The sequence below is a fragment of the Cydia pomonella genome, chromosome 11, assembly GCF_033807575.1.
Source record: "Cydia pomonella isolate Wapato2018A chromosome 11, ilCydPomo1, whole genome shotgun sequence".
Lineage (NCBI taxonomy): Eukaryota > Metazoa > Arthropoda > Insecta > Lepidoptera > Tortricidae > Cydia > Cydia pomonella.
In genome coordinates this window covers 21,686,409-21,706,761 of record NC_084713.1, presented here as the reverse complement: position 1 = coordinate 21,706,761, position 20,353 = coordinate 21,686,409, and the positions used below count along the sequence as shown (strand labels likewise).

General features: G+C 39.4%; 3 protein-coding genes across 5 annotated transcripts; all 3 read right to left on the bottom strand.

Annotated features, from left to right (window-relative positions):
* Nucleotides 1-1,210: 1,210 nt before the first annotated feature.
* LOC133523136 (organic cation transporter protein-like) lies at nucleotides 1,211-8,636 on the bottom strand (the record flags this gene model as incomplete). The annotated part of the gene is made up of 4 exons (XM_061858648.1): nucleotides 1,211-1,447; nucleotides 6,594-6,775; nucleotides 7,109-7,347; nucleotides 8,242-8,636. Coding segments are annotated over 4 exons (957 nt in total), but the record flags the coding sequence as incomplete, so codon positions are not given.
* LOC133522491 (uncharacterized) lies at nucleotides 1,503-5,893 on the bottom strand. Of its 2 annotated transcripts, none has more exons than XM_061857842.1 (2): nucleotides 4,973-5,893; nucleotides 1,503-2,171 (listed from the first exon to the last, which is right to left on the bottom strand). In XM_061857842.1, exons 1-2 carry the CDS (start codon nucleotides 5,736-5,738, stop codon nucleotides 2,158-2,160), a joined length of 780 nt encoding a protein of 259 aa, XP_061713826.1. In that variant the 5' UTR covers nucleotides 5,739-5,893; the 3' UTR covers nucleotides 1,503-2,157. The 2 variants fall into 2 exon arrangements, with proteins under 2 accessions (XP_061713826.1, XP_061713827.1); XM_061857843.1 differs by having other exon boundaries at nucleotides 2,116-2,162.
* On the bottom strand, nucleotides 8,635-20,353 carry LOC133522522 (organic anion transporter 3-like). 2 transcript variants are annotated; one of them, XM_061857883.1, is made up of 5 exons: nucleotides 20,093-20,353; nucleotides 19,543-19,744; nucleotides 10,390-10,585; nucleotides 9,633-9,733; nucleotides 8,635-9,153 (listed from the first exon to the last, which is right to left on the bottom strand). In XM_061857883.1, the coding sequence occupies exons 2-5, from the start codon at nucleotides 19,725-19,727 to the stop codon at nucleotides 8,880-8,882; spliced, it is 756 nt and encodes a 251-aa protein (XP_061713867.1). In that variant the 5' UTR covers nucleotides 19,728-19,744; nucleotides 20,093-20,353; the 3' UTR covers nucleotides 8,635-8,879. The 2 variants fall into 2 exon arrangements, with proteins under 2 accessions (XP_061713867.1, XP_061713868.1); XM_061857884.1 differs by having other exon boundaries at nucleotides 20,128-20,353.

The window sequence follows — 20,353 nt, the reverse complement described above, 5'->3', positions numbered from 1 at the left end:
CGATTTCATCCAACATAGCTTAGAATCACCGCAAGGAAAATCACTTTCACGTTATAAAACCCCATCAAAATCGGTCCATCCGTTGGAGAGCTACGATGCCGCAGACAGACAGACAGGCAGACATTGGCGTCAAACATAATTACACCGCTCTTTTTGCGTCGGGGGTAAAAATTGTCCAATACATAGTTTTGACTGTTGGCTTAGACTCAAATTAATTCACAAGGTCGCGTGCTAAAGTCTTAATAGCGTTTGAGTTAGCAGTCCAGCCAACAATACCGACACAAAGTAAATAGCGGCGGCGCGCGCCGGAGCAGAGAGTCCGCTCAGTACAAAGTGCCATTTTCGCCGCACGCACACAGACGTGACATTTACGCACACAGACGTTACATTTACAGGCGTTCTCGGGCACTCTCGGGCAGAGCTTAGTCGGGCTGTGCGCGCGTTACTCACTTGACGTCCCCGCCGCTACGTAGGTACCTACTGTCATGTACGTCAAAATGCAGTCTCTAAGGAATGTAAACATGATAAGATGTATGTATAAACGAATCGATGTATGTTGTCTGTAAACTTATATTACCTACTCCTTTTTAAAATTCGGAATTAATACAGAAGCAACCCTAGTGAGTCGGGCAAGTTTAGATATGTATTTTCAAGAACGGCGAGAACGGACCTTTTGTTTATTTTTTATTTTGTGATACTGAGCTATCAAAGAGCGCCTAGTATGAAAGAAGTGTCTTAAGCTATGCAAAGACAGACTTGCGAGGTCTCCAGCTCACAGACGCCCCGATTTGAAGAATGATTTAGACACGTTTAAGATCTTGGAAAGATATTTAAAAGATCGATAACTAAACGACATCTCAAAATTGACGTTTATTTCGATTCCGCTGTGATCCCAATAAGATCTATCTACGATATTTCTAACGTCAGAGTGACATTGGTTGACCGAATCGAGCTTCTGTCAATTATCCGACATACAAACGATATATAAATGAGAACTTATCTAAACGGTATCATGGTCGCATTTTTATCACCTGTCATGTCATGCATCACTTTCGCACTTACACACTTGTTAGAACGTGACAGGCATGGTGACAAATGATAAAAAGCCGACCATCTTAGCCTTACTGCGGTTGCAGCATGGTTCCATTTTTATCACTTGTTACTACGCCCGTCACTTTCGCGCTTACATACATATTTGTTAGAACGTGACAGGCATGGTGACAAATGATAAAGAGCCGACCTCGTTAGCTCTACAGAACTTATCGTCATGGTATTTCATTCTTCGAATCGGGTCGAGAGTCACTATTTATTGGTGAAACGCTTTAGCTTGGGCGACGGTATCGGGAAGGTCTCGCTGAAGAGTCTCAGGGGTTGAGAGTGTCAGCAGTGCGGCTATCAATGCAGAACTCCCAAAGAGGAGCGTCGGCAAAGGATGCCACCAGTTACCCTGAAACGTTAAAAGTATTTGTTATATTCGGGAAGGGCGCGAGTGAAACAACCGATGGCTATAGACACACTGCTTTATTACATGTAGTAATGGAAGCGGGGTGGTGCGCTCACGCACACATACATAACAATCCTCCCCATAGTTTACAACTAGCCTAGATACAGGATTACTTAAAATAGGGTTTATAATTAACTTTGGGACGGTTCCGTTTGACTCTGTCCTGACCGACAGTGGTAGACGGATTGGGTACAATTGGATTATCTGGCCCTTCTACTGGGGTGTCGTCCGACTCGGCGTCCTCGAACTGTTCCTGTGGGTCGTCGTCGGGCGGCGGCAAAGGACCTGGTAAATCCGCGCCTTCTGGGCTTAGGTCGGCTACTTGGCCGCCTTCTCCTCCCCCATTATTTTGCATTTCGCTGCCGGCAGTAGTACACGTCGATGGAAGGTTTTGTTCTGATGAAAATAAATTTTCCAGATAGATGTCATCTAGAAACGAACCGTCCTCTTGTTGTCCCTTGTATAACATTAATTGATCTTTATGTTTTTTATGCTTATCTAAATGTTCACAATCTTTTACTAAATATACAACTTTTCCCAACTTTTCCATAATAACACCCTTACACCATGTAAACTTTTTATTATTAAAGTTCTTTTTATATAAAACCTTATCGCCTATCTTAAATTCTTGTTTATTTTTACCACTATACGCTTTACTCTGTAAACACTGTTGATTTTTGACATAATTATCCAATGACGTGTGCGAGGGGGGCGCAGGCGAAGGGTTAAGTAAATCAAGACGGGTCCGAAGTTTGCGGTCGAAAACTAATTGAGCAGGTGAGTGCCCCGTCGTGGAATGTATTGAATTCCTGTAGTCAAAAAGATATTTTTGCAACTTATTTGTACAATCTTTTATGCTTTTACTATCTATTAGACAGGATTTAATTCCCTTTTTGACTATTTTCACTGAACTCTCTGCTTGACCATTGCTAGCCGCGTGGTACGCCGGGGACGTCACCGGTGTTATGCCGTTCAACAAGCAAAAATCCTTAAACTCTTGTGACGTAAATGCGCACCCGTTATCACTAACTATGACTTGCGGTAACCCAAACCTAGCCATAAACTCGTATAACTTCTCGCACACAGCCGACGTATTAGTACCATTCTTCATATTATATACCTCAACCCATTTACTATGAGCATCTACGATGACTAAGTACGTATTGCCATTAATTGGGCCCAAAAAATCTACATGGATCCTCGTAAAGGGATCCGTTGGGAATTTCCAAGGAGCTAACGGTGCACGACTGGGCGCAGGCCTCAACTTAATACAAGTTTCACATGAACCTATCATTCGTTCAATCTTTTCGTCGATCTTGGGAAACCAAAATTTGGACCGAGCCTCCGCTTTTGTTTTAACTATTCCTAAGTGAGAATTATGTAACTCCGATAACGCGCGTGACTGCAAAGTCGCAGGAATCACGACCTTATGGCCTCTCATCAAACAGCCGTTTTCATAAGCTAACTGCAATCTACATTGGAAATACGGTTTTAACCTATCGTCATTAATTTTCTTAGGCCAGCCTTTACAAACGTAACCTATAACCTTACTTAAATCTGGGTCAATCTTTGTTTGTTTACGCAACTCGTCCGTAGTTAATGGTAAGCAACCTTCGATAACAAAATTGATGTATGACGCGCGATCATCTGTTGTTAACGGGTCTTGTCCCTCCCCGCGCGCGCGCTCCCGCTGTGGCCCTCCGCTGTTATCGCTGTCGTCAGGTAAACAAGCTCGAGACAGATAATCCGCACTATTCATGGCACTCCGTATATATTCAATTTTATAATTATACGCGCTTAAAAAAATAGCATACCTTTGCAACCGATTAGCAGTAACTTCGGGAATGCCCTTATAAGGCCCGAAAATGGAGATTAGAGGTTTATGGTCGGTTCGTAAAATAAAGGGCACCGCCCTCCCAAATAAATATTGATGGTAACGTTTAACTGCGAACACGATTGCAGTGGCTTCTTTTTGAAGTTGCGAATAATTTTTTTCTGCCGCGTTAAGAGTACGTGAAGCGAATGAAATAGGCCTTTCGCTGTTATCTGGCTGTATTTGACTCAAAATGGCACCAAGACCGTGAGGTGATGCGTCAACGGTTAGAACTAGATTCGTATTTGGGTCAAAATGGGCTAAAACCTGATCGGAAGCTAGGCTTTTTTTTATTTTTTCAAATGCTCGATTATGCTCCTCTCTCCAGCACCACTTGACTCCCTTCTTCAACAAATCATACAAAGGTGAAAGTATCATGGATGCCCCTTGCACAAAATTACGGTAGTAGTTTACTAAACCTAAAAATGATTGCAATTTATTTACATTGGTCGGTACTGGGGCTTCCAGGATTGCTTTTACCTTGTCCGGTGATTTGTGAAGTCCGTTTTTATCAATTATGTAGCCTAAATATTGCACCTTGTCTTGAAAAAATACGCATTTTTCTTTTTGCAAAGTTAAGCCTGCGTTTTCTAATTTTTTTAAAACTGCGTTTAATCTTTGCAAATGTTCAGTGTCATCTTTACCGGTTATCAATATATCATCCAGTAAACACAGTACTCCGTCCATTCCACTAAGCAAATTATCAATCGCGCGCTGAAATATAGCCGGGGCACTAGCCAACCCAAAAACTAAGCGTGTGTAGAAAAATAAACCACGATGCGTATTTATGCAGGTAAGATGCTGTGACTCCGGCTTTAACTCAAGCTGAGTGTACGCGGAAGATAAGTCTAGCTTTGAGAACGTTTGTCCTCCGTGTAATTTAGAAAACAACTCTTTTATTGTGGGTAACGGATATTGCTCCACACACAGCTGCTTATTAATGCTGACCGAATAATCAGCACAAATACGCATAGTGCCATTATTTTTTAACACCGGAACTATTGGAGATGCGTATTCCGAATACTCAACAGGCTTTAACACACCTAGACTTACTAAGCGGTCTATTTCCTTGTCCACTTTTCCTTTTAGTGCAAATGCTAACGGTCGCGCTTTAAAAAAAACCGGTTTCGCGTCTGGTTTAAGCTGCAACCCTACCTTGTACTTATTAAATAGGCCTAAGTTATCTGAAAATACTGCCGGATAATTATTTTGCAATATTTCCAGTTCATCCTGTTTTTGCGTACAGTAATTAACTGCTGTTGTCATTTCTAAGTTAAATGATGAAATGAAATCTCGACCTAAAATCGGCGGGCCACCATTGCGAATAATGTAAACATCAATCAGCTGTGTACGCCCCGCGTATTCTATGGGCATTGGCGCCATACCTATGCAGTCCAGGTTACCGCCGTTATATGACGCCAGATTTTTCTTAGGTTCGCAAATCGTCACTTTAGAGAAATGCTTGTTGAACAGCTGCGGTGACATCGCCGTGACCGCTGCCCCGCTATCAATTTCAAACTGTAAAGGCACGCCTTGTACGGTGACCCATTCTAACATGGGTGCCCCCTTTATGGAACGAATATTAAACAACTTACCATCGTCTCCCTCGCTCACGTCATTCGCCATAATGCACTTTACTGTTTTGCACATTCTTTTTAAATGGCCTTTACCGCGGCATTTCTTGCATCGATAATTAGAAAAACGACATTCGGCCGTCTTATGGTTTGAATAACCGCACACTGCACATTTTTCACGGGCTGTATCCTTGGTCTCGCTGGTGATCTTGAACAGCTGGTCGTTCGTCGAGGCCGCTTGCCCTGCACCCGCTGACACCTCCCGCGCGCAGCGCACCGCGTTAGCCAACTCCACCGCCTTGGTAAGCGTCAGCTCCTTGAGGTCCTGCGTGAAAACCTTGTCCCGCTCCCGTCCCGGCAGCATGCCCATCATAAATCTGTCGCGAAGAACTTCCTCCACGTTTGTGAAGTCGCAATCCGCTGACAAACCACGTAGCCTTGCCGCCCATTGGGTATGCGTCTCTCCGTTTTGTTGAACAGCCGAATAAAATTTGTACCGTTCACTAAAACCAAACACCCTTGGGACAAAGTGGTCTTCCAGCAACTTTAATACATCTTCGTATGGTACTTCTTCTATCTTCTTGGGCAACGCTAAATCCGCTGCGAGTTTGTAAGTACCGTCAATGAGTGTGCTAAGTAATATCGCTCGCCTTTGTTCGCCTCCCGCGTCCGACGTCGCGTTTATTTTATTTGCCACAAACCATTGTAATAAACGTGATTTAAACGTTTTCCAGGTCTGCGAATGGTGATCAAACGTAGGCAAAATTCCGAAATGCGCACTGGACATTTTTATTTTCGCGTGTGCGTAGGTAGATCGCCGCCAATGTTATATTCGGGAAGGGCGCGAGTGAAACAACCGATGGCTATAGACACACTGCTTTATTACATGTAGTAATGGAAGCGGGGTGGTGCGCTCACGCACACATACATAACAGTATTAAACTTGGTTAACAAAATAATATTAGCAAAAGCGTGACTGCCACTTGTTAGTTTCTAGCCTCTGTAGAATTAAATTCTTTTGATTAGGTAATGTATGACGGTAGATATAGTATTTTTTTATTACAAGCAAGGCACAGTACGGCTACCACCAGTTTGATACTGGCATATTCGGTAGCACGTGTAACTTACTTTCTATGCATCTTGCTCTTTCTTGTATATTAGTGCGACCGAGATGTATAGAGAGTAAATCACGCAGACGTTAGCGAATATATCAGTTTAACGTTGATAAGGCAGTCGTGGTAAGGCTACTTGTAAAATAATCTAGGTTTTGAATCATCTTTCATTTATTTTTCATCATATTAGCTTTGGCTTCATCTGTTCAACGTCAAAATGGCAATGTATAATGAGACACTTCGAGCAGTTCCAGCCATGCACTGATTATATCATCAGATTGTGTCTATCCTTGACAGAGGAATACCTTTATCAGTAGTCAGTCTTTGAACGTATTGGTGAAATTAAAAGATTAAATAAAAAGTTGAAAGGCCATCACCTACTCATCAATAGTGAAGTCAGAGGTACTAACACAGAGCCAACTCTAGCCACCGTAGAACAGGCACCCACTATGCATCCTTGCGCGCTGGTGGGCACCACGTAAATACGGTAGAAGATAGATTATGCACATCTTATAAGGCCATAGACTCACCAACAGTGGAGTCAAGGGTGCTAGCACAGAGCCAACTCTAGCTACCATGGAACAAGCGCCCACTAAGCAGCCTCGCGCACTAGTGGGTACCAGCTCGGATGTGTATACGTAGATGCCGTTGAAGCAGATAGATATGCACATTTTGCCGAGTAGGAATATCACTATTAACTCCGTCTTGGCAGCTGAAACAGTATTATAGAAATTGCAATATTTTTCGATTCTGAAGCATGGACCCGTTGACACTGAATATAGGTAGCATCTTGGTTCATACAGCTCACAGTGGAAATAGTGCCCATATAAAATTCCTAAAAATTACATAAAATTTCATAGGTATTGGCAAGAGTTTAAATGTAAGTCAAAATGAACGAATAAGAAGGCGCCGTGGTATTTAGGCGCACGATACTTTTTGGTCAATCTTGTTGGCTGTTGAATTGTGAAATTGAATAAATGGAAAATGTCGCTGTTGTTACATATTACATGTTACAAGAACTTCTTTGTTTACTTATTGCTCATACCTTTGGGTACAAAAGCTTCAGCTACGCAGGCGATCCCACATACCAGGAACCCTCCTAGCAAAGTATACTTCCTTCCGATCTTATTGAGCGAGAAGCAAGCGATGAATTCGCCAATGAGCGTCGAGATAGCGGACAGAGCGAAGTTCGCTATCTTGTTGCCAGGCAGAGTTACAGAGTTGATGAGGAGGCCGTAGTAGACAAATGCTGCTGTGAACCACCACCATGAGCATACGATCAACCTGCAGAAATATGGTTACATAAGAAGCAGCCAGAGCAATAGGGTTTGGGGTACAAATTACAGACTGTGTTTTTTTGTACATAGATGGACCATTTCACAGGAATAACGAGTTTATGTTCTTTTAAGAAACTGTGATGATCAGTTTTGTGTTGATTTGCGCAATCCAGTCTATTGTTAAGTCCCAAGATCGATATAAGTAGGGTTCGTAAATAACTCAAAAATAAATTACGACACTGGAAATTATACCCTCGTTCTTTATCATGGTACGGTATTTTGAAAATGTCAACAAAAAATGCCAATCATATCACATCACTAATATTTTGCGTGATTTTCCGGTTTAAGGTTATAATTTATAAATTATATGGAGATAACATCTATCACCGGGCCCATGCTGTTTAAAAATATAGTACTAATATAGCAATTTATTATTCTCGTAGCACTTATACTACTCATTATCACCAAAGCAAGAACGTTGGGATAGATAGATAGATAGATAAACACTTTATTCATTTCCACAACATACATGGTAATTACAAGGAGATACTTATTAAACATTGGCATGCAGCTTAAATTAAAAGATAAACTAACGATTTGAACAAAGAAATAAAAACATAAAAGGACATAACCATGTGTTGTGGCAGAGAATTGGCGCTGGCTCAGCATGATGATGCAGCAAGCCACATCGCTGATATTCTGCCAGGAAAGTTTGTGCAACGCTTTATGACGTGCCTTATGTACAAGTTCAAGTAGTATTTGTGTAAGTGTTGTGTATATATGCGAGGCGCGGCAATATCTTCTACTTGTTACCTGTTCAATTATTTATTTTACGATACAAATTACATTATTTATTAATTATGATAGAACCCAAAAATATAGAAGTGAAAAACACCAATACCTTTTGACCAACATCGCCGAAGAAAACAACAGCTTCGGATGAAACTTTTCCTTCTCTACTTCTTTGTCCGCATCAAACCCCACTTTCGAATTCCGAATAGCATCTATCATCTTCTGTGACAACGCCACACCATTCCACTTCGAAATCTTCTGTACCAGTATGACAGCTTTATCATTCTTCTCATTAACAATCAACCAGCGTAAGGATTCTTCTAAAAGGAAGATGTAGGCGAGGAAGATGAAGGCAGGGCAGTAGAGGAAGAGCTGGAAGTGCCTCCAGTGGGGGACGAGCCAAACGATGAGGGTTAGGAGGAGTTCTCCTGAGGAAATCATAATCCCGAGGACTAGGGCGCTGATAATACGTTTGTTCTTGCCGACAAGCTCTAGCACTGAAATGTTAAATCATACAATAAGTAGGGTAAAAATTATTATAAATGTAATAATAATATTGCAGTCATGGGCAATGGCCTTCCGTAGTATCTACGGTGTGTGATGAGAATGAATGAAAGTCACATAAATGGAATGAAAAAATATGGAGGGCGGGGCGGTAGTAGAATATGTAGATCAAGGAAAAAGTGGATGAGATTCTGAGAGATAAAAACAGAATGAAAGTAAGATAAGATGACGAGTGACAGAGAGCTAAGGAAAAGAAAAATCTGCATTTCCTATGTAACAGCATATACCAAGTAAATTGGAAAAGTGAATGATGAAAGTGGGAAGAGATTGCAAGGTATTAAAATACTTTCTCAGCACAAAACATGTGGTGTAAGTTCCAGTAACCAGTGCAGCCTCCAGAAGCTCCAGCAACAAGTAAAGGGGATATCCGGTCCAGCCCGGACCCGCGGTTAGGGTCTTGAAAGCCCCAACCACTAGACCCAGCCCGCTGGCTATTATAGATTTTCTTCGGCCCCATCTGAAACACATCATTCAGAGCTGTTTTATGTAAAAATATGACAAATAATTTACTGGCGTTGTGAGTTGTAGAGCTCGCGAACACTAATAACCCCGCCGTTTTGAAAAAAAATCCGAAAACTGAATTGACAAAAGGTATATATTTAGTTTTTGAACCTGCTCTCAAAATTTCACGAGTATCGGTTGAGAAATGTGACCTGTAGAGGAGAATATCTGGATATACGAAAGCATTTTTGTCTAAGATGAAACGGATGCCTTTGCTAACGCTCGTTCAATAATGTATGCATCTACACAAATAAAAGTAGGTAGCTTCAAAGTCGTGGAAAATTTTTCATTTACATATTAACGAAGTATATTCTAATGAAATACATGGCGACAACTGTCCGTGTACTCTTTCTACGTAGATAAGCATAGTTAGGTTGTACTTGTCAATCAGTTGTCTAAAGACATTTTTATTGAATGTATGTAAAAGGCACTGACCTGTCTGAAACGAAGCCCATTAGAGGCATGGATATCATCACACCCACGTTGTGAACCGTGCCCACAAGCGTCCGCTTCCACTCTTGGCAGGCCAGGTCAAACTGCACAAAATAGACACTAAACCTTCATTTACGGAACGGAGACGGTATATGCGTTTGGGGTGAGAGGATGTTTGTGCAAACCAATGTTGCCATTTTTCTCAAAAACTACTAGTCCGATTTTGATGCAGTTTTTTTCACTGACTTTCAAGGAGGCTCTATACTATATGAAAACATTCATATTGGGGTGGGGGTGATGACTGTTACAATAAATACGGAATCTCATACAAGTACAGTTTGTGCGGAAAGAGAAGAGTTATAAAATAGATTGGTTCCCTTATATCCCACGATTTTTCTCTTTCCACACAGACTCTACAATTATACTGTTTTGTTGGATATGTACCTACCGTTACATCTTGTCTGTGGTCGCAGACGAAGTTAGAAGCTCGTCATGCGAAACAGACTTGTTGATGAAGCTGTGCACTCACACTAACCACAGTCTGGAATACCTAGCCTCATAGCCTTAAAAAAGCATTGCTCGTCTACTGGAGGGTCATTAAAAGAACGGAAGGATTGCATCAAGGAGGATACACACTTCAAACTCCAAAACTATTAGGAAGGTAATAAATCGGCTAGGTTGGAAAGCACTACAACATAAAGCGACTCATGTTGGTACCGAACCTCAAACATGCGATTTTGAGATAGAAGAAGATATCTACCTCAGAAACTATAGAGTTCCTGGAACCGTACACCCATTTGTCACACGGAACAGACTGGTTGATGAAGCTGTGCACGCTGCAGTTGCCAACAATGCCGCTGACGAGCACCGGGCGGGTGCAGCGATGTTCGACGGCCGGCCACCAGAGTGGCAAGGATAGTGTGGAGTTTGCAGACTCGCAGGCTGGCACGGCACATCTATAGGCACAATAAGTTGATATAAAAAATGATGAAATGAAAATTATAATATTATGGATTTTATATCGATCTCCTTTTTTTTATGGCGGAGTCTTGTGCGTTTGTTAGGTCTACAGCTCATAGAGCCACTTATTATTAGAACAGTAGATAACATTAGTTCGTTATGTGCATATTTTTTCGTCAGATGATAGCTTTGTTTTTGCAAGCCACTCAATAAATAAAACTCGAACTCTGAACTTCATTCATATATTATCGTTGTTGATTCTAGTTTCCGTTGAACCGATTGTTAGATGCAGTTGTTAGGAGCAATCATAGCTATCACGCAATCACAATGATTAGCTTGTTAGAAATATTACGGCTAAATTAAGGCAAATTGTCAACCAAGAATATCGAAGGGAAATTAGAATACATTGACGAGAATAGCTAAAGTATCGAGTTATCACTTATTATGGATATATTAAAACATAATGGATGGAATGGAACTATTAGCACAATCGGAATAGTACAAACCTCAAAATCTTTGTCATGAAATTTGGTAATTTCTCCAGGATGGTACATATTTTCCAAGATGACTCCGATTCTTCGTGGTCGCCAAATGTCAAATGGTGTGGACATGAAAAGGGGCCTTAAATTTACATGCATACCAAATTTCAGGACTGTTCCAAAGATTTCGAGGTTTGTTCTAGTCCGATTGTGCTATAATTATGTAGTATTCATGGAAATAAGCTCTTCGCGCTCGTTCGGTGAATTATGAATCCTACTATAGAGAAATAAGAAGTAATAGAGTTCTCACTCCATACATCAGTTTTGGTACCAATATGATTATTATACTCGCAGTCGACATCTAGCATCCAGTAGCGGAACCCTCAGTACTGCCACTCGACAATAGATATCGCGGCAAACAAAAAGTCTGAAGCTCAACGATTTTCAGCAGTACTGAGAGTTCCGCTACTTGATGCTAGATGTCGACTGCGAATATAATAATCATTTTGGTACTAAAACTGATGTATGGAGTGAGCACTCTATACTTCTTATTGCTCTATGATCTTACTAACAATTTTCTCGTCAACCGTCAAACCTAATGTTTTTATAATGTGTGATATCTTTTGTTAGTCACATCGCCATCATAACAGAGTTGGACGTAATCGATTCCTTTTGGAATTAATTACACGATTACATTCCAGTAATCATGATTCCTCATTAATCGATTATTTGGGTAATCAAAATTAATGTAATACTGTACTTTGATTACGTCTGTCATCCATTCCTTTGGAATCGGTATTGTAATCCACTACTGTAATATTGATTCCTCGGTAATCAAGTACTTAAGTAATCTGAATTACTTTACTTCAATTCCAGGCTTATTACTTAATTGGCAAACCTTATTTTATAATTTTGTTAATGTCACTAAAATTGTTTTTGGTCTACATGTCATTCTAGCATTTCACTTTCACATTAAATTTTGGTGTTGAATCTTAAAAATTGGGTTAATATTTATAACACAATGACATGCATGATTGATGTGGAGGAATTTCGATGTTTTAAAATGGAACTTCAGGCAAAATTAGAAATAACCAAAATTCGTCAAGGAAATGCCAATTACGGTAAGATATAAAACAAATAATAGTTATTATTTTTAAAACCATAAAAAGGTCATGTTTATTTATGTTAGGTACCTGTTTATTTTACAGAGCCCAATTTATGCTGCTGTCTGCTAAATTTTCGTGAGAGGTGCCTGAAGGTGATGTTCAAACGAAAACACTTTTTAGATTTTGAAGATTGTTGGGAAGAAGTAATGGAGGTATTTCGAAAACACCAAGAAAAGGGCCTTCGTTACAATAAAGACCTAAGAGATGATAATTGCACATGTGTTACACAGCCATCACATTTAAGAAAACAACTATTGAAGATACCTCCACAAGTATTTGAAACATTTTGGTTTGAGGCTGTAAATAAAATTGAAAAATATGCAGACGATTTTAGTAAATAATGTTTTCCCGTCGTATTTTATGGAAATTATTCGTGCCTTGTCAACTATTTCAGGGAGAGTCCTAAAGCAAATTAAAATAGATAGGGTAAATTTTATTAATTTTCATCAATATACGATAGTAAAGTAAGTATAATTCATTACACCTGTACCTGTACTCGAACTTGAAGATTTTCCCGCAGTGAACGTGTTAAATAAACACTTCAGATACCAGATTATAATTCCCAAGGAAGTGTACAGAGTACAGATGTAGTGCATAATGTTTTTGAATCGTCTCTGCCGCTATAATTGTGTTATCAGACCTATTTAGATAACGTTGAAGAGGTCCTACTAAAATATTATAATATGCCTCACTGACAATGTCAATTGAACTTGACAAATGTAACTACACTTCAGCGGGTTTACAATCCAATAGTCCAATTTATAAATCCATCCCATAACTCCACTATGGATTTGGATTCACCAGCTGTCGGCGAAGAAACATCAGCCTCAAGTTCCGAATCTGAAATTTTATTTGATGGTACGTTTTTTTCCAAAATTACGTCTAAAACAACAAATTCGTCCACTGTGGCAGCGTGCGTGAAATGTTTACCATTAAACGTTGAAGTAAAAGGCTATAAAAAATGCTCTTCCAACTTCATTAAACACCTGAAGAGAAAACATGGACCTGACTGTGTTGAAGAATACAAATCATATTGCATACAGAAGAAAAGAAAAAAGCCGCAATCAACATCAGTTCAAAATCGTCAAGTGCTTAAAACTAGCAGCTCTTACTCTCAAGAAGAGTTTGATAGCGACGTAGTAAAATTTTTTTTACATTCGATGATACCACTCAGTTGTGTAGAAGATCCACATTTCATTCGAATCTTAAAGAGACTGCATGTCGACAGTTTGGGATTGACTATTATGAGTCGTACAACTTTGACCCGTCGTATAAATCAACATTATGATGATCAAGTTAAAGTAATTAAAGATTTAATGAGCAGGGTAAATTTTATCTGTGCAACTGCAGATATCTGGTCCAGCCGGAAAAGAAGTTTTTTAGGCCTGACGGCACATTGGATCGATCCTGATACTTTTCTAAGATCATCGAGGGCATTGGCATGTCGGAGATTCCCGGGAGTGCATAATTATGAACGCATAACTAATCTACTAAGAGACATTTTACATGAATTTGACTTAGATTTGCCTAAGATTGTTGCTATTACTACAGATAATGGTAGCAATTTTGTTAAGGCTTTTAAAGAATTCGGAGTTCACCCAGGTAGCATAGAAACAAATGACAATTGTGAGACCGTTTCTAATGTCTCTAATGATGATATCGAAGAAGAGCCCTTGATGATTTCAGATTCAAATAAAGGTTGTATTGACTTTTTAAATGATCATGCACTGCTACCGTATCATATGCGATGCTGTTCCCATACTTTGAATCTGATAGCCACAACAGATTTAAAACATTTACTTACCACTGACACTGCTCTGTCCAACATTCATAAGAGTGTAATAGATAAATGTAATCGTCTTTGGAAAATGGCGAATCGTCCCAAAAGCTCTGAAATCATCCAAAATATATTGGGACATAATCTTAGTCGACCAGGCGAAACTCGTTGGAACAGTATGTATGATGCCCTAAAGCAAATTTTATCGATTAAAGAAAAAAACAGTGTTCTACATGAAGGGCTCGGTTTGGAAAATCCGCTGCGTAATACAGATTTCAATTATATAGAAGAATATCTGTCTTGTTTGAAACCCGTAGCAGCAGTACTGGATATTCTTCAAGGAGAAAATAATACCTATTACGGTTTATTGCTACCAACACTACTGATGCTTAAAAAAAAGTACATGCCCTACAGCAAAACAATTATCAATATTGTAAACCAATTGCGGTTCAATTATTAAAACAAGTGCAGAGTCGTTTCGACGATTTATTGAAACTTACAGGACCTGCAGCAGAAAAAGCAATTATCGCCGCTCACAGCTATCCCAGGTTCAAGAACTCATGGTACCAATGCGTGGATTCCGAACATCACGCTAGGTTAAAAAATATGTTTTTGACGGCTGTATCGGAGGAATCTCAACATCATTCAAATATCGAGCCTGAGATATTTCAACATACACATGACTTTGATGACGCGTTTTACGATTTCAGTAATTCAAATAGTGACAGCAACACTAGCGGCGGCAGCGGCGGACACTCAATCAGAGCAGAATATTGTATATTAGGATATCTATCAGATACATCACGGTCATTAGATATCCTGAACAAATATCCTGAGATAAAAAAAGTTTTTCTGAAGTATAATACACCTCTGACCTCTTCAGCTCCCGTAGAACGACTGTTCTCTTATGCGACTATGACAAATACTCCAAAAAGCAACCGATTAACAGACGAGAACTTTGAGCGACGAGTTATATTAAAAGCCAACTTGAATAATGAAAAACATTCTTAAATCTAAGAAATAATTCACTTAGCTTTGTACCTGACCGATAATTCATATTGTCAATTGTGTCTGGACCCACCTCACTCTTTTGTAATGAAAGATATTGTACAGTCGAGTTCATAAATATATGAGTATTGCCAGGGCTTCACAAATAAATGTACATGGGAAAGTTCATCATTCATAATTATACTTTAGGAAAACCTTTTTTTTATGGAAAATGCTCATATATTTATGAACTCGACTGCAAGTACAGTCAAGGCGTTACCGTTGCCGTTACCCACTAAAGGGTTAAACGATAAATTTTAAAGCCGTACTTAATTTTAATTACGCATATTTAATTTAAAGCTTAAGTAATAGCGACAAGTTTATTTTAATTTTATTTAGTTGAGTACAATAAATAAAACTAATATTTATGATTGAAGAAACTATTTTTATTTCATACATGTTGTGTGATGGATGTGGAATCAGGAATATCTTGAGTTTCTTTGAGCAATCCTTTTTTTCTCGCCGAGATTTGTATAGTGTTTTCTCAAAAATTCGCATACTTAAGTAGAGTCCGAATTTAGGGTCCATTTTGAAATCTAAGATGGCGGCACGTTTTTAGGGTCACGCAAGTCAACCAGGAACCCTTAGGTCGGCCTTACACATTGTGAATCATAATTCATATTATGAGTTCAGAATGCACGGACGGAATTGCATAAAATATACCTATATTACCTATCCATTTTGTATACGAATTAGTCGAAAACGAGTATAATAAAGAATATTGCAAAAAAATTTGCTGCCATCTTGGATCTTAAAATTGACCCTAAATTCGGATGCCACGTATGCGAATCAGTCAACACGATATTTAATTGTATGTTTGAGAAAACTTCGTTTAAAAGACACTTAACATATAGAAGTAATCTGGAAGTAATCAAGTCAACAATTCCAGTAATTTGCAATCGACAATGATTCCCAATTATTAGTAATGGTAATATTTGTATAGATGATTACTGATTCCATAATATGTAATGGTAATTTACCGTTTCACTTGATTACATTACAAGTAATCTGACACCTAGTAGTAGATTACAAAGTAAAATCAAGTAATCGTGGAATCAGGAATCGATTACGATTTGCCCATCTCTGCATCATAATTATGTCGATTTTCATGCCAATTGTTTTGATTACATCAGATGATGTTGTTGTGTTGTCGGCGTAACTAAATCCCACAGACTTCGCTGGCTCGGTCATCTACTCAGAATGGGGGAGGATCGCGTAGTCAAGGAAGCGTACTTGAGGCGACCAACCGGACGTCGACTGATCGGGCGCCCCAGGTACCGCTGGTGTGATGTCGTGGAGGCGCGGACCTGCGTCGGCTGAATGCCAATTCATAGCAGGAAACCGCGCTGGATCGGGATAGGAGGCGTTCTCTCGTTTCGGAGGCCAAGATTCTTTTTGGATCGCTGAGCCAAAGCAGTTAGTTTAGTTAGTTAGATGATTGTCTGAGACTGCTAAATAAGTTCGTGTTGTATGAAGATCTATTGATCAAAACTTTGTTTTACAAATATTTATATACAAAAAAATATCGAATACCGAAAAATGTATCGTTCAAAAAGCAGTCCCTTAAGAGGAAAGGGAACGACCTTTCTCCATAGAAACATAGTCCCCGTTTTCCTCTCTGTGGAATGATTGGTTTAAAAGAGATATGTGGAAAAAAGATACAGTGGCCTTTGCCCAACTGTGGGACTAACAATTTCATTAATAAAATAAAATCGATGACCGGTCTGGCCTCGTGGGTCGGTCTGGCCTTGCCTATGAAGCCGATGGTCCCGGGTTCGGATCCCGGTAAGGGCATTTATTTGTGTTGTGATATTTGTTCCTGGGTCATGGGGGTTTTCTGTGTATATATGTATATGTATCGTCGCCTAGTACCCATAATACAAGGTTTGCTTAATTTGGGGCTAGTTCGATCTGTGTAAGATTGTCCCCACGATATTTATTTATTTGATATATATGATATAAAATAAATTGTTCGATAAACGTGACCATATGCAAATTATCTATGTAGGTCATTTTCCTTGGGATATATATTTATAAAAATAATAATTCAGTCTTTATACGTCCCACTGCTGGGCAAAGGCCTTCAGGCTGGGAAAACGAGAGGGCTTGGGCTATAGTCCCTTAGCCCAACGCCAAATCGGGTTGGGGACTTCACTTACATCTTTGAATTTCTTAGCAGATGTATGCAGATTTCTTCACCATGCCTTTCTTCACCGATAATCTAGTAAGTAAATATCAAAAACGCACTGGGACCAACAAGAATCCGCTCCACCCACGACCTCCGGATTGAAAGTCACGCATTATATCCACTTGGTCAGAATATACGGCCAATATACAGAATATTCCGAATAAGTACTGAACCGATTATTTGGCCGAATTATACTGTTCATCTGTCACCACAGGCCTATGCGTCTATTGCAGACGATTTTTGCATTTTCTGTTTAGACAACGGGTTTAGTGACTGTGGAGGCCGATGCCTGAGCGGCACGACGTCACATATTCTCCTCCACATTCATATGTATCTTTTTAATGAACTATTTGAAAACGCTTCATTTACATTAGCAGCGAAAGATGCTTGCTTCATAGGTTTAGAAACAAACTGGTCAAAGTGCAACGGGACTCGCTAAAAAGACTTGAAAAAACTCTCCAAATAATCAAAAATATGGGTTTAACATGTCCCATCATACTTATTGTGTTTTAATGACAGTTGGAAAACCGTAGTTAAACCTGATGGAAGAGAGTACTTATGATGGTAGATCCGGCGGAAAACGAACATTGGAAATCTTGCCAAACATGCCGAATACCGAATGAGTACCGAATATTCGGCCCATCTTTAATCCAAACTTATTTATAATTGGGTGAATCAATTTTTTTTGTTTTGTTATCCTGTCCCGTTGTCCAAGGGACAACAGTGGCACAGTTTGTTTGAAGAGACGTTGTATGCCGTTCTATTAACATGCTTAGTAGGGGGCCCATTATGGACATTGGTTATAACGACCACAAAAACGCAAGTTTGATACATTTAAGTACCATAAAATCAGTATTTCAATGAACTTTTGTCCCCTGGACAACTAATCGTAACCATGGCAACGAGTGACGCTAAAAAGTTGATTCTCCCAATTATTGACTATGTTTAAAGTGCAGTTTACTTAAAAGTACTTGTAAGCATCGCAGGTTCTGCGTCCATGTTCGTGAACCACAGGTACGAGTACATGTGTGTGTGGACTGACAACGATTGTGTCAGATGATTTACCGTTTTTATAGACTCACACATAGATGCTGACCAAGTTAACTCTTCTTCTTTTAAAATATGGCTTTCATCAAATCTATGATGATTTTGCCAATGTCAAGTTTCGTTGTAAGTTTTAAGTGTGCTCGCAGAGCATGACGTTGTTCGGTAGTTGCTTTTAGTAAAGAGATAGCTGGACTTTACTAAAAGCCACGATGGATTGCCGGATGTTGATTAAAACATGGTTAAACGCGTTTCAAGATTAGTTTTTCATTAACTGCACACTTCCACGATAGTTCACTGCATAATACTGCACAATAAGCTATCAATACTACACTTTGAACAACATAAATGAGCAAAACACAAAAAAATATTCTCGAGACGTCTTCGCCATCTTGAATCTCAACGACAACCCCACCAAGCTAACTCGGCATAGAAGTTATAGGTTACAGTGACAATGTCATTAGTATTGTCAGATATCTATGAAAATATGACGTTTATAACATCTCCTCACTTTGTTCTCTTGCAGCTGCTCACTCTGATCTCTTTGGTCATTGCAAAGTTAGTCTAGACAGACCACACTAGCTCTACCCGCGATTATTTTGCGTAGATTTATGTTTTCCGTCCGAATGCTTCCCTGGGGCTCACGCTATCTTTAAACAAAATTTTACCTAAATTGATATTATACTGTTTAAGCTTATACCAATTTTTTACCTAAATTAGTATACTGTTTAAGCTTGAAGCGCTGGTGGCCTAGCGGTAAGAGCGTGCGACTTGCAATCCGGAGGTCGCGGGTTCAAACCCCGGCTCGTACCAATGAGTTTTTCGGAACTTATGTACGAAATATCATTTGATATTTACCAGCCGCTTTTCGGTGAAGGAAAACATCGTGAGGAAACCGGACTAATCCCAACAAGGCCTAGTTTACCCTCTGGGTTGAAAGGTCAGATGGCAGTCGCTTTCGTAAAAACTAGTGCCGTCGCCAAATCTTGGGATTAGTTGTCAAGCGGACCCCAGGCTCCCATGAGCCGTGGCAAAATGCCGGGACAACGCGAGGAAGAAGAGGTATACTGTTTAAGCTTAAAGAGATACAGGCCGACAGACAGATAAGAGATACTTTTGTATTACTAAAATGAGATAGGCTTTTTTAATATTTTTCCTGACGCGACCCCTTTGGCATGAAAAAGTGGAGGACGTGGAGTCGCTACTACCCAACAGCTCGCCACAAGCTGTCCTTATTATTATTAATACTAACCTGGCATCTTCAGCGGCCGCAGAAAACACATAATTGATGTTACTCATCGCAGTAAACAGTATAGGTATAGTTGCCAGCACGTACTGCCATCGCTGGAACCTTCCAAAGGTCGCCATGGAACCTATTGACGTCACAGGCTCCGCTGGCTTGACCGCCACGGACATGGGGATGGTTTGAGAAGACATGGCAGTTTTTTGTGGGACTAATGAGTTTTTTTTATTTTATTTTTTTATAAAGGTTTTAAATTCAATAGATATTTTTAAATTTATTGGAAACGAAAAATTCAGGATCCTAAATTAATTAGGATGTATGCTGCAGAAGATGTAGAAAAATGTTTAAGTAACTCTTAGATAAATTCTAAAATGCTAATAATTCATGAAAAAATATATATATTTTTTATGAACAATTACAAAATGTTGAATTGTATCGAAATATTTGATTGGTTCACATTTAATTACTAGAAAAGCTAGTTTTTTAAAATCTGTCACTTAATTTTTTTCGAGAATTGATTTATTCCTGTGCAATTGCTGTAATGTTTAAAAGAAATCACTTTTTTTAAAGTTATATTAGTCCACATTTAAGTACAAAAAGTGTTTTAGATGCAACTCACTGGTGGAAATTCACTGTTGATCTAGCCCAGTGGAGTAAGTTGACTGAAGTGTGCCGTAGCATTAGCAATCTTGTGGTACATCGCTCATAATGTCAACCAATTTCATATAAGTGGCTTGTTCGTGGTGACGTCTGAATGTAAGAATGGATTTTATCGTCAGAGCTGAGGTTTATAATGATGTGGAAAGTAATATAATGATGT

What these genes read in the sequence shown, in the direction of transcription:
- LOC133522522 (XM_061857883.1), bottom strand. Translation starts at nt 19,727, where the DNA reads ATGTCTTCTCAAACCATCCCCATGTCCGTGGCGGTCAAGCCAGCGGAG. An exon ending in GCGGCCGCTGAAGATGCCAG is followed by an intron (nt 10,586 to 19,542) that starts GTTAGTATTAAT and finishes TTGTGCCTATAG; the next exon opens with ATGTGCCGTGCCAGCCTGCG. An exon ending in ATGGGCTTCGTTTCAGACAG is followed by an intron (nt 9,154 to 9,632) that starts GTCAGTGCCTTT and finishes GATGTGTTTCAG; the next exon opens with ATGGGGCCGAAGAAAATCTA.
- LOC133522491 (XM_061857842.1), bottom strand. Translation starts at nt 5,738, where the DNA reads ATGTCCAGTGCGCATTTCGGAATTTTGCCTACGTTTGATCACCATTCG.